At 37.0% G+C, this 13,436-nt stretch overlaps 1 protein-coding gene across 1 annotated transcript; it reads right to left on the bottom strand.

The window, feature by feature from the left end:
- Nucleotides 1-2,787: 2,787 nt before the first annotated feature.
- Nucleotides 2,788-13,107, bottom strand: LOC115923577 (thiosulfate sulfurtransferase-like). Its single transcript, XM_030984552.1, has 4 exons — nt 12,668-13,107; nt 10,537-10,660; nt 9,227-9,455; nt 2,788-4,511 (listed from the first exon to the last, which is right to left on the bottom strand). The coding sequence occupies exons 1-4, from the start codon at nt 12,928-12,930 to the stop codon at nt 4,213-4,215; spliced, it is 915 nt and encodes a 304-aa protein (XP_030840412.1). The 5' UTR covers nt 12,931-13,107; the 3' UTR covers nt 2,788-4,212.
- Between the last annotated feature and the right edge of the window lie 329 nt (nt 13,108-13,436).

The raw sequence follows: 13,436 nt of genomic DNA, 5'->3' as shown, positions 1-13,436 counted from the left end.
TATATCGTCCTTGTTTTCATGAAGTGACGGTAGTGAGGAAAATCGTAACGCAAAGTGAATGCAATTTTTTTTCACTACCGTCACTTCGTAAAAACAGCGACGATATGGTACAATGCTCTCCAAAAGAGATATTGACTTGAAAAACGGAATGTTGTACTTTTAGATACATGTTGAAAATACTTGTAATACTTGACTACATGTAAATCAAAACCCAACATTGAGTTTAATCTTGGTCTGAAGTTAAGCTTAGCCTTTTCACTCACCTTTGCTCAACGTAGAGCTCGTCTCACTGGTCATTGCTACAGAGCTAAAGATTCAAGTTGTGGAGTCTGCCCTGCCCCCAAAAAGGCCAGCGCCCCACAACTTCATGGATATGATGACCCATGATATCAATCTGAACTTGGAAGCCATTCTTAAGGTTGTGACTTAAAAGAGGGAGGGGTGATAAATATTGAATGCCATCTCGGCTGTGGCGTTCACATGATGAGAATGGTGAAGGTTAAGTTTGATAAAGAAAATTTAGACCAAGATCCAAGTGTTTCCTATGTGAAACATGATATCGAGCCAGCATTGTCTCAATGAATTTTCAGAATATAGACCTATATTTAAGATGGGTGTTTCTTTTTTTTTTTTGGGGGGGGGGGGGTGGGGATGTTGGTCTTATACCATATAAAATATGCTAGTTTTACAGATTTTGTAAAAATGTATTATTATGCTGAAGGTTGATTAAGTTTGTGTGCAGGAAAGGGGATATTATCAGGTGGTGCTTTTCATTCTCCAGTTTATGATTAATGAGATGATATCTTGTATATTTATGGCTATTCTTTTGCAAACAGTCCCCTAGGTTTCTATCAAGTGTAGGGCATAATTACATACACACACACACACACACACACACGCACACACATTTATACATATATATCTATATAATATATCGTCGCCTGGCTGACAGAAGGGAGTTAGCTCAAATTTCAGGTCAATAATGAAAATTTAAGCAGAAGGGCATTAGCACTAAATCGCCTCAAACTTTTATAAAACTGACTTATTTCTGAGAAAAAAATTGTGGCCGTGTTCTACTACAACATTTCTATTAGTCTTTTATGTTTTAAACCAATTTTCGGAACGGAAAGCAGTAAATATAAAACAAATCTTTAAATGTGAATAATTTGAAAAGTAGTTTCCAAGTCGCTCGCCCGCTAAGCCCTTCTGCCAACTGGCCGATGTATATATCCCCATGATGGAGTCAACATTGATAAGCAGAATATCGTTTATTGGAAGCTTTGAACCAGTTGTCATCTTGTGAATTGAGATTTGAAACAATATTTGTTTAACCAAATAAACTTTAACAGTGATGTATATACTTCAAGCAATAACACAACTAGAAGGGTAAATGAAAACAGTTGAATAAACTTTGAACATTTATTTTCACATCAAATTACTTGAATATGGGCTCTAGTTGAACCAACCATTGCTTTCTTTATATTAAAGAAAGAGGATAGCAACATTTGGGATTGACGAAAATGATTTTAATTGTTATAGACAGATGCAAACGTTTTGTACAAAGGAAGATGGGCACTAAAATGTTATAATAGATTTTGTTAATCATTGTTTGAAAATGCAAAGAAGTAAAAGCTTTAGTTTACACAACAGAGGGCAATGACAATTATGCTATAGATATGCAGCTCGTGTTTGACAACCATAATTAACATTTCATTTTTATTGATTTCAAAACACCTAATATACAACAAAGAGAATGAATCATACATACGGTATATATTTGTTCATGTACATGTAAGATTTTCTACTCCAAGTACAACATAATCGTCTCACCAAATGCTTCTCAGCTTTGTTAAGAACTGAATCTGCCATTCTTACCATATAAAAATGATTTTGATTTGTTTAATGAATGCTAATGCTGCTGTGGATACTGTAGAAATCTGATCGCATTTTCCTCTGTTTCCCCCTTTTGGTTGGCAGTAGGTTTTTAGAAATCAGAAGGATTCAGTGTGAACATGTTTTTGTTTCTCAAGTAAAATAATGTTTAAACTTTTTATTGAAAATTGTCAAAAAGCCTATATCAAGAAAAACCTTGCACAGAAATGTGTATGATTTAATTTAGATATATATATATATCAATTATTGATTGTTTTAGTATTGTTGTATTGATTTGGATGTTAAGGTTTACTAATCGTGATACTTGGACACTGTTTTTTTTATATACAGAAAGCCAGACGATAACTTTGAATAGTTTCATTTGGGCAATGACGAAAAATGTATTGCAGTGACTAAAAAATATTCTGTTTTTAAAGCCCAGTGAAATGTGAACTGGTATTATTTTATTGTGATTGCAAAACAAAGAAAACAAAATGTAGGCGTTTTCCCACTTCAACACATTCAAAGATATTATTTTAATATTTAGTCGCTGAAATTGTTGAACGCTTTTGAAAATATATGTGTAATTCAACTATTTCAACTTTATTTGAAATTGTTAGCATTGTTAATCCTCCAACAAACTTTACACTGGATTAGTTATAATCATTCTTACTCACAGTTTTACATATTGTTTGTAAAGGAAGTGTGTATGTGTATTGGGTTTTACAGACATGTATTAATCGTGTGTGACCATTAACGTCTACTGAGTGACCTCTCTCTGCATCGTCTAAGAAACATGACTTTGTTTTGCCCCGGGGTCCATCAGCTTCAAACCGCCTAGAATAAAAACCAGTTTGTCAGGCAAAGAGCTGACTGCAATGCACATTTCTTTCCTGGAAACGTTTTGCTTGTTTGTTAGCATCAAAGCATCTATCAATAAGCAGCCATTCTGCAAGGTAATTATGACTATTGCTGAAGCAAGTGTAACTGAAATGTGAAAAGATATATTGGCTAATTCCTTTTTTTGTAATCTTTTTTTTTACTTCTTTCTTCTAATAACATCCATTACCATTTCCAACATTACAGGGGGTTCTACTAAAAAAGCATTTATTCTTCGTAGTATACCGGGCCATCTGCATCAACACAGTAGTGGGTTTCTAACTTAGAAATAAATACCAAAATGATAGTTCACAAGAAATAGTAACCTTGGTGAACATATTCTTTTCAAATCTTCTTACAGAGTATATATCATTATTTATCAACAAGTACAAATATAGATTTGGTTTGGTGTAATACGACTTTAGAATGGTGTAGTTCAGAGGAGAATATAATTAGAATATGATGTGTAAATATTTTGTATATATATATATATATATATATATGAAGCACAGACAAAGCATATCTCATGTCTATTGAAAAAACCAAATGAATTTATCGAGTAATAAAGATATCAAGTATTTCTGGAAGTAACCTTGTGTCTTAGCCTCTATAGTGGGTAGTCGCATTTGGAGTGTGTCTCAGAATTTCCAGTGCATATAAAGTACTTGTAAAATGTCACCAGAGGTATCAGAAAGAGGGTAGGAGCTGCAACAGCCCCCATAATAATACTCACATTTGTATAGCCTTTAATTTTAATTATTATTACCCCGGTCATTTGATTCAAACGCTTATCCTCAACTGGTTGTGCACACACTCCGCTCCCTGAGGAGTGTTCCGGCCAGGTGCTGTTTTAAGAGGGCACGTCGTGCCAATCCAACTACAGGAATGTTTGCATTCTACCGGGTTCCCATTTAATACCTGGGCAGGCTGGGTGAAGAGTGGGTACATCATTGGGCCGTTGATCACATGGTTTGCGGATTAAGTCCTGCCGTGGTGCTTAGGTCCTTTGGCATGACATATTCTTTCTTGGAGAGATGTGTTATTTCTTAAAATAACCGTTGTGTAATTGTCCGAAACGTGGAGACCATCTTTTACTTTGAAACTGAAAGATCTAAAAATTCTTATCAGAACTATAACCACAACAGAATTACACAACAGTCTTTTAAGAACTAACATATCTCTCACAGAAAGAGTAACAGTCCTTGTAACGACTACACACATGGTACAGCCATTTAAATGTTCCTCACTCGTCTACACCACCATGCAAACATATGAAGAACATACCATGAACTTATTAACAATTCTGCCAGTCGTCTGAAGAACCAAGGCAAACAGATTTTCATGTGTAATCATTACTCAGGAAATTTGTTCAAATTCAATTACCTATACCAATCAGATGAGCCTCTGTAAAGAATCCCCCCCCCCCTCCCGCCCTGGTGCTACGCCACTAATCGGGATATCTTATAACTTTGGAGCAGGGATGATGACATGCGAGTCCTTCGGAGCGCTCTTGCAGAACTCGTCCCACGATCCGTCGTAGATCGCCACGTCCTCCTTCCCGACCACGTAGGCCGCGAGCGCGATCGTGCACGCGCTGATGCCCACGAAACACGAGCTGACAAGAGGCTGTGCGAGATCGATACCCGCCGATTGAAAAAGTTTGAGAATGTCTTCCCGCGCTATCATGCGGTCGCTATCACTACGGACCATACTGCTGAAAGGAACGTTGATCGACTTCAGGATGTACCCCAACGGTAAGTCTAGAAACAGAAAAGCAAAACAAATATTTGAATCAGTTATATGGAGCTTTGTCTTTCTATCTTTCTTGTCAAACGTTTTCCAATCACTTGATTTATTTCCTTCTTCTTCCCTCCTAGTCTTAAAATCCTTTTCTCCCTTTTCTTTTGTTGTCCTTCTTTTTATCGCTCTTTATATCTTCTTAACATACTTTGATTATGTTTTTCGCATTTTCTCATTTTCTTCCGTTCTAGACTAGAAAATCCATCTTTTCCTACTACTTTCAATTTACATAATTTGACTATGTTTGATATTTACCTCCACTTCTTACTTATATTTTTACTATTAATTCTACGTCTACGTCGATTTCTATGTCTTCTACTACTTCTACGTCTATTTCTACGTCTACGTCTACGTCTATTTCTTCTTCTATTTCTACGTCTATTTCTTCTTCTACTACTACTTCTACTTCTACATCTACTTGTACTTCTACGTCTACTACTAATTCTACGTCTACTGCTACATCTACTACTAATTTCTACTTGTACTTCTACGTCTACTACTAATTCTACGTATACTGCTACTTCTACTTCTATTTCTACGTTTACTTCTGCGTCTTCTTCTATGCTAATTCTACTACTGCGTCTACGTATACTTCTACGTCTACTACTACTTCTATTTCTACCTCTACTTCTATGTCTACGTCTATTTCTAATTTGCTACTAAGTCTATTTCCACTTCTACGACTACTCCTTTACTTCTACGTCTACTACTACGTCTACTTCTACTTCTACGTCTACTTGTACTTCTACGTCTACTACTAATTCTACGTCTACTGCTACATCTACTACTAATTTCTACTTGTACTTCTACGTCTACTACTAATTATACGTATACTGCTACTTCTACTTCTATTTCTACGTCTACCTCTGTGTCTTCTATGCTAATTCTACTACTGCGTCTACGTATACTTGTACGTCTACTACTACTTCTATTTCTACGTCTACTTCTATGTCTACGTCTATTTCTAATTTGCTACTAAGTCTATTTCCACTTCTACGACTACTCCTTTACTTCTACGTCTACTTCTACGTCTACTTCTACTTTTACGTCTATTTATACTGCTACTTGTATTTCAACGTCTACTTCTGCATCTACTTCTACTTCTACGGCTTCTACTACATCTACTTCTACTTCTACATCCACTTCTACTTCTACATCTACTCCTTTACTTCTACGTCTACTACTACTACTTATACTGCTACTTTTACGTCTACTGCTACAACTACTTGTAATACTATGTCTACTTCTACGTCTACTACTACTGCTACTATTATTTTACGTCTACTTCTACGTCTTCTTCTACGTCTACTTTTACGTACTAAGTTTAAATCTACGTCTACTACTACTTCTACTTTTACGTACTAAGTTTAAATCTACGTCTACTACTACTTCTACTTTTAGGTACTAAGTTTAAATCTACGTCTACTACTACTTCTACGTCTACTACGTCTATTTCTACTTCTACGACTACTCCTTTACTTCTACGTCTACTACTACTTATACTGCTACTTCTACGTCTACTGCTACAACTACTACTTCTTCTACTACTTCTATGTCTATTTCTAATCCTACCTCTACTTCTGATTCTACGTCTACTACTGCGTCTACGTCTACAACTACTTGTGCTAATAAGTCTACATCTGCGTCTGCCGCTACTTCTACTACTGCGTCTACGTCTACTTCTACGTCTACTACTACTTCTACTACTGCGTCTACGTCTACTTCTACGTCTACTACTACTTCTACTACTGCATCTACGTCTACTTCTACGTCTACTACTACTTCTACTTCTACTTCTACGTCTACTACTACTTATACTGCTACAACTACTTGTAATACTATGTCTACTTCTACGTCTGCTTCTACTGCTACTATTACTTCTACGTCTGCTTCTACTGCTACTATTATTTTACGTCTACTTCTACGTCTTCTTCTACGTCTACTTTTACGTACTAAGTTTAAATCTACGTCTACTACGTCTATTTCTACTTCTACGACTACTCCTTTACTTCTACGTCTACTACTACTTATACTTCTACTTCTACGTCTACTGCTACAACTACTACTTCTTCTACTACTTCTATGTCTATTTCTAATCCTACCTCTACTTCTATTTCTACGTCTACTTCTACGTCTACTTCTACGTCTACTTCTGTGTCTACATCTACTACTAATTTCTACTTGTACTTCTACGTCTACTACTAATTCTACGTATACTGCTACTTCTACTTCTATTTCTACGTTTACTTCTGCGTCTTCTTCTATGCTAATTCTACTACTGCGTCTACGTATACTTCTACGTCTACTACTACTTCTATTTATACTCTACTTCTATGTCTACGTCTATTTCTAATTTGCTACTAAGTCTATTTCCACTTCTACGACTACTCCTTTACTTCTACGTCTACTACTACGTCTACTTCTACTTCTACGTCTACTTGTACTTCTACGTCTACTACTAATTCTACGTCTACTGCTACATCTACTACTAATTTCTACTTGTACTTCTACGTCTACTACTAATTATACGTATACTGCTACTTCTACTTCTATTTCTACGTCTACCTCTGTGTCTTCTATGCTAATTCTACTACTGCGTCTACGTATACTTCTACGTCTACTACTACTTCTATTTCTACGTCTACTTCTATGTCTACGTCTATTTCTAATTTGCTACTAAGTCTATTTCCACTTCTACGACTACTCCTTTACTTCTACGTCTGCTTCTACGTCTACTTCTACTTTTACGTCTATTTATACTGCTACTTGTATTTCAACGTCTACTTCTGCATCTACTATCTACTTCTACGTCTTCTACTACATCTACTTCTACTTCTACATCTACTTCTACTTCTACATCTACTCCTTTACTTCTACGTCTACTACTACTACTTATACTGCTACTTTTACGTCTACTGCTACAACTACTTGTAATACTATGTCTACTTCTACGTCTACTACTACTGCTACTATTATTTTACGTCTACTTCTACGTCTTCTTCTACGTCTACTTTTACGTACTAAGTTTAAATCTACGTCTACTACTACTTCTACTTTTACGTACTAAGTTTAAATCTACGTCTACTACTACTTCTACTTTTAGGTACTAAGTTTAAATCTACGTCTACTACTACTTCTACGTCTACTACGTCTATTTCTACTTCTACGACTACTCCTTTACTTCTACGTCTACTACTACTTATACTGCTACTTCTACGTCTACTGCTACAACTACTACTTCTTCTACTACTTCTATGTCTATTTCTAATCCTACCTCTACTTCTGATTCTACGTCTACTACTGCGTCTACGTCTACAACTACTTGTGCTAATAAGTCTACATCTGCGTCTGCCGCTACTTCTACTACTGCGTCTACGTCTACTTCTACGTCTACTACTACTTCTACTACTGCGTCGACGTCTACTTCTACGTCTACTACTACTTCTACTACTGCATCTACGTCTACTTCTACGTCTACTACTACTTCTACTTCTACTTCTACGTCTACTACTACTTATACTGCTACAACTACTTGTAATACTATGTCTACTTCTACGTCTGCTTCTACTGCTACTATTACTTCTACGTCTGCTTCTACTGCTACTATTATTTTACGTCTACTTCTACGTCTTCTTCTACGTCTACTTTTACGTACTAAGTTTAAATCTACGTCTACTACGTCTATTTCTACTTCTACGACTACTCCTTTACTTCTACGTCTACTACTACTTATACTTCTACTTCTACGTCTACTGCTACAACTACTACTTCTTCTACTACTTCTATGTCTATTTCTAATCCTACCTCTACTTCTACTTCTACGTCTACTTCTACGTCTACTTCTACGTCTACTTCTGTGTCTACATCTACAACTACTTGTGCTAGTAAGTCTACATCTGCGTCTGCTGCTACTTCTACTACTGCGTCTACGTCTACTTCTACTTCTTCGTCTACTGCTACAACTACTTGTACTATTATGTCTACTTCTACTACTACTGCTACTTCTCGGTATCCTTCTACGTCTACTTCTACTTTTACTACTACTTTTAAGTCTACTACTACGTCTACTACTAGTCTTCTACGTCTAGTCTAAATCTACATCTACGTCTACTACTACTTGTACTTCTACGTCTACTTCTATTTCTATTTTCTATTTTCTATTTTCACGTCTACGTCTTCTTCTACTTCTACTTCCATATAATTCTGCGTCAAAGTCCGTTTTAAACTCTACGATTATGGCTACTGCTACAACTACTTGTACTATTATGTCTACTTCTACTACTACTGCTACTTCTCCATATCCTTCTATGTCTATACTTCTACTTCTACGTCTACTTCTACTTCTACTACTACTACTCCTACTACTACGCGTACTTCTACGTCTACTACTAAGTCTAAATCCACATCTCCGTCTACTGCTACTTCTACTACTACTTCTACTACCAATTCTACGTCTACTGCTACTTGTACTTCTACGTCTCCTTCTACTTCTACTTCTACCTCTACTTCTACTTCTATTTCTATTTTCTATCAACTTCTTCGTTTCTTCATTTCAGTTAACCTCTTCACATCTTTCTCTGTTTTAAAAAAAAAAAATTTTGTTCTTCTTTTTTTTCTTCTATTCATAATACGTGTCTAATCCTTCTTACAGTTCTAATCATTCTCTTTCTCTTACTAGGCCAAATAGAATCCATACTGCCGTCGAACCATTCCGGTTGCCTACAATCAATCAAAGTGAAATTATCCGTCTTCTGGTTTTCCAAAACCTCATCGAAATTCTTGAGGAGACTGGGGTTTGTCGGCTTTGCCGAGAAGACCCGCTGGTCGACCACCGACTCGTCCCCGCTCTCGACTGCGTAACCATCTTCCTTCCACTGCTTTAATCCTCCATCCAGAACCGACACCTTTGCAATGTTTGTAAGTGGGTTTCAAGGGGGAAAATAAGAAATACCAATATTTTTCTTTCATACATGAATTTCAACATCATTTCTGTACGTTCATTATCATTACTATTTTGTGCGTTGATTTCAAAAATGTCTTTCGAGATGAGAGAACTTTATTAAAAAAAGAGGAGAACGAAATTACATATTGAAAAAACTAATCTAATAATCTTAATTTATATGGCACTTGATACGAAATACCGTCTCTAATAGTATTGCTTATACATATTATTATCCCGGCCATCAGATTCATTCGCACATAATGTGCACCATGTCCACTCCCTGGGTAGTATTCCTACAATAATTATGGCCACCGTAAGGGCATATGGCTATAACTCAAAAAAAGGCTTTCGTCATCCTATCATGTCCCCATTTATCTCCTGGGTATGGAGTGGAAAATGTAGGTTAATGCCTTGACAGAGGACATTAGTGCCATGTCAGGGGTCGAACCCACGACCTATGCATATCAAATCAAGTGCATATGACACCTCTACACGATAGAGAAATAAAGAAAGAAGGTTTTAATATATCACTTCAAATTTAACGACAATTTTGTATTTTTTATGCAAAATGATCAATCGAATCTTAAATTGATCTTGAAAATGGCTCTCCTTTATCATTTGCAGCCCCCTCCCCCCCCCCCCTCTCCCTCCCCCTTCTCTCTCTCTCTCTCTCTCTCTTTCTCCCTGCCTGTATCTTTCTCTTGCTATCCTTTTCTGTCTATCTCTCGTTTTTACTAAATAGCCCGTCACATTATTATTCCTCTCAATTTTATTCATTTTACTGTCTATTTCTATATTCCCCTTCTTCCTCTTACATTTCCCCGTTTCACCCCACCCCCACCCTTCCCGTTTCTCTCTCTCTCTCTCTCTCTCTCTCTTTCTCTTGCATCCCTTTTCTGTCTATTTCTCGTTTTTACTAAATAGCCCCTCACAATATCACTCCCCTCAGTTTTATTTATTTTACTCTTTATTTCTATCTCCCCCTTCTTCCTATTTCATTTCCCTGTTTCAACCCCCGTCTTCTCCTTATGCCGCGGTCATACCTTATCATGACCAAACAGTCTGAACATCCACCATGTCCGCGGTGCTGACATCATACGGAATATTGGGTCATTCTCGTACACGATGACGTGAGTCTCGTTGTCGATGCCGAGCTCACCGACGTACCTGTCATTCAACGAAAAATGGTAATGCTTCTTTTCAATAATGCCTTCCACGATTGCTGATATCGTATACATTTTATTTTTAAACAATATTATTATTATAACCGTTCAAAGAGTATACGATAAAGTAAACGCGACACTTTATTATACCAACTTCGCTTGTCCTATACTGTTTGAAAAAAAATACATACCGGAACAAACTAAAATGCAAAAAGCATAACAACAACACAAAACAACTATCTGTAATGAGGTCATAGTTTTTTTTTTTCTTTTTACAACGTTCTCAAATTCATAAATTTCATAAATCCCATAAGAATTTATATTGCAATGCCTTTGAAGAATTATTTGAAAAAATAATAAACGTATATGTTATTATATAAATTTCATCTACATCTACGTTGATTACCAAGTGTTTAGAACGTCACATCCGGTGTAAGGTGAACATTGCCTCATCGTTTATTTTTACTCTTTTTCTTTTTCAAAACAAATTTAAATTCAAAAAACGAAAACTCGAAGAAAAAAGGAAGAAAAAAACAAGACAATCTATAGGTGCGGGTAACAAAAAGACGACGTTGGGCTAATTACAGCTTGCACCAGCAATACATGATAGAGCCCATATCGAACGGAGGTGGGGGGGGGGGGGGCTAATATCAAAAGAGATAGAACGATCTATATATATCCTCTGGCAACTAAACTCTAACGCCCCTTTTTTTATAAAATACATAATTTCTTTGTAATATGAGGAATGGCCGAGATAAGTGGTCAAATGGGTGTGCGCAGTCCATACCCGTTCCTCTGCCTGCTTCTTTCAAAACTCCAATTAAACAACAACAAACAAGAAAATCCCTTTACCTAAACACACAATCAAAATAATTATGATAAGGAAATACCTACATTAAAAAGTAAAATATGGTTTTATTACATCGCTAGAGTAGATCTTTGTTGATTTATTTAGTCAAGAGTAGAAAATATTACATCTTACTATATCCGTCCGTTCCCCCCCCCCCCCCCCCCCCCCCCCCCCATTACAGAAGCAACATAACACACTCTTTAGTATCATCCCGGGCAGCGTTTCTCGAAACCGTCATAACTACAAGTTCACCGACATCCCTTTGACACGCATGTATTAAGTTTAACACGCGTTTCAATGGGTTGTCGGTGAACTTGTAGTTATGACGGTTTCGAGAAACGCTGCCCAGACGACATTTTCCGATTGTATTTGACTTTTAGAGTTCAAAGGCATGACCCCAGCGTATAATTTTCCATTCTCGCAGCTGCTCGCACCCGCAATGCACGATATACAGTGCGTCCATGCAGCAAAAACGAAATCGAGAATTATCCATGTTTTATCCTAACTAAATCACAGTTATAATTAATTAATAAATGACACATATTTGTAAAGCTTAGATCCTCTTCTTTCATTTGATGCAACTCTTATGATGCATATTTCACGCATGAGTGATTAAAAACAATTTGAAGAGAGGAAACCAAAAAGTCATTTGGATTTGAATTTCAAGGAAAGAATCACATTTCTAGAAAGTTTAATTTCTGCCCTTTCATATGACACCTTAATCAGGAAAATGAGCCAGGAATAACAAAGTTCTGTTCCGCGTTTAAAGTAGTGCTTGCATTTCCATAATTTGATTAAATGAGTTCGTTTTCACTGGCTAATTGCTGTAGCAACAAACAGGGTCGACAAAAGAAGACGAAAGACTTGATGCGTGGCTGATCGTCAACGAAACGGAGTTAAAAGTCTTTTGTTAACTCTTTTTGTTGCTACGGCACGCAGCCAGTGCAAACGAACTCGTTTAATCAAATTATGGAAATGCGATTTTAAAATCAATTGTAAATAAACGTGCAATATTATTATTCAGAAATTTCAAGTCTGGATCCTTTGTCTGCTTCAGTTGATTAAGTCACGGTTAAGTCAATAAAGTAAAATTACCACATGCTTCGAAGAGCTGAGATGTGTGTGCGACTTAACAGACGATTTGATGATTATTTCACTTACTTTGCAAAGTTTTCGGCGGACGGGAGTGTGAATTCGAGGCGGGAAGTTTTATCTCGGCACTGGTTGAGATCGAAATGGACCGACCCAGGTACGTGTTCGGTCTGGTAGGCGTCTCGGCCCTCGGTCATGATACCCAGCCACGTGGCATCGATCACACGTAGTGTGCATGACGTCGACGATGATAACGATGACGACGGCGAAGTTTGTTCACCTAGAGCATCGCTCAACCATTTTGTGCTCACCAGCGGTGCGGATGCAGCCATGTTTAGACTGATTCAGTTTTGTGCACTGAATAGTGTGTATAGCAAATGAGCGAAAGAAGAGGCTGGCACTGCATATCAGACAGATCATTTATGTATGTCCTTTTATCTGTTTACAAGTTGTGTTTGCCCAGCGCGATTGTGCGTCTTCACTTATCTCACTGTTATGTTAAACCTCAGTCACACCCACCTCTAATCCAGACAGTGTATCCAGGTGATAAACATTGTGTAGAGCATTTTCCTCGCACCCCAAAGAGCTTCACAATAGGCTATTTTCGTAATATAATCAAATTTAATGAACAAATCTTTGTTAAGTACCTCGTTACAAAAGATTTCATGCATTCACCTGGTACGAATAACATGTTAGGCTATATTCCAATGGCCAGAATTCGAATTGCATATTATACAGGCTCGCTATTGTTAAGTAGCACAAGCCGTAAATGTTTGTCCAACCTGTATACGTTCACAGTAACTGTTGACACGCTGTGAACGTCGACCATAATACGCCG

This window comes from Strongylocentrotus purpuratus, unplaced genomic scaffold (genome assembly GCF_000002235.5).
Source record: "Strongylocentrotus purpuratus isolate Spur 01 unplaced genomic scaffold, Spur_5.0 spur5_scaffold_14, whole genome shotgun sequence".
Lineage (NCBI taxonomy): Eukaryota > Metazoa > Echinodermata > Echinoidea > Camarodonta > Strongylocentrotidae > Strongylocentrotus > Strongylocentrotus purpuratus.
This window is presented reverse-complemented; position numbering and strand designations above follow the sequence as displayed.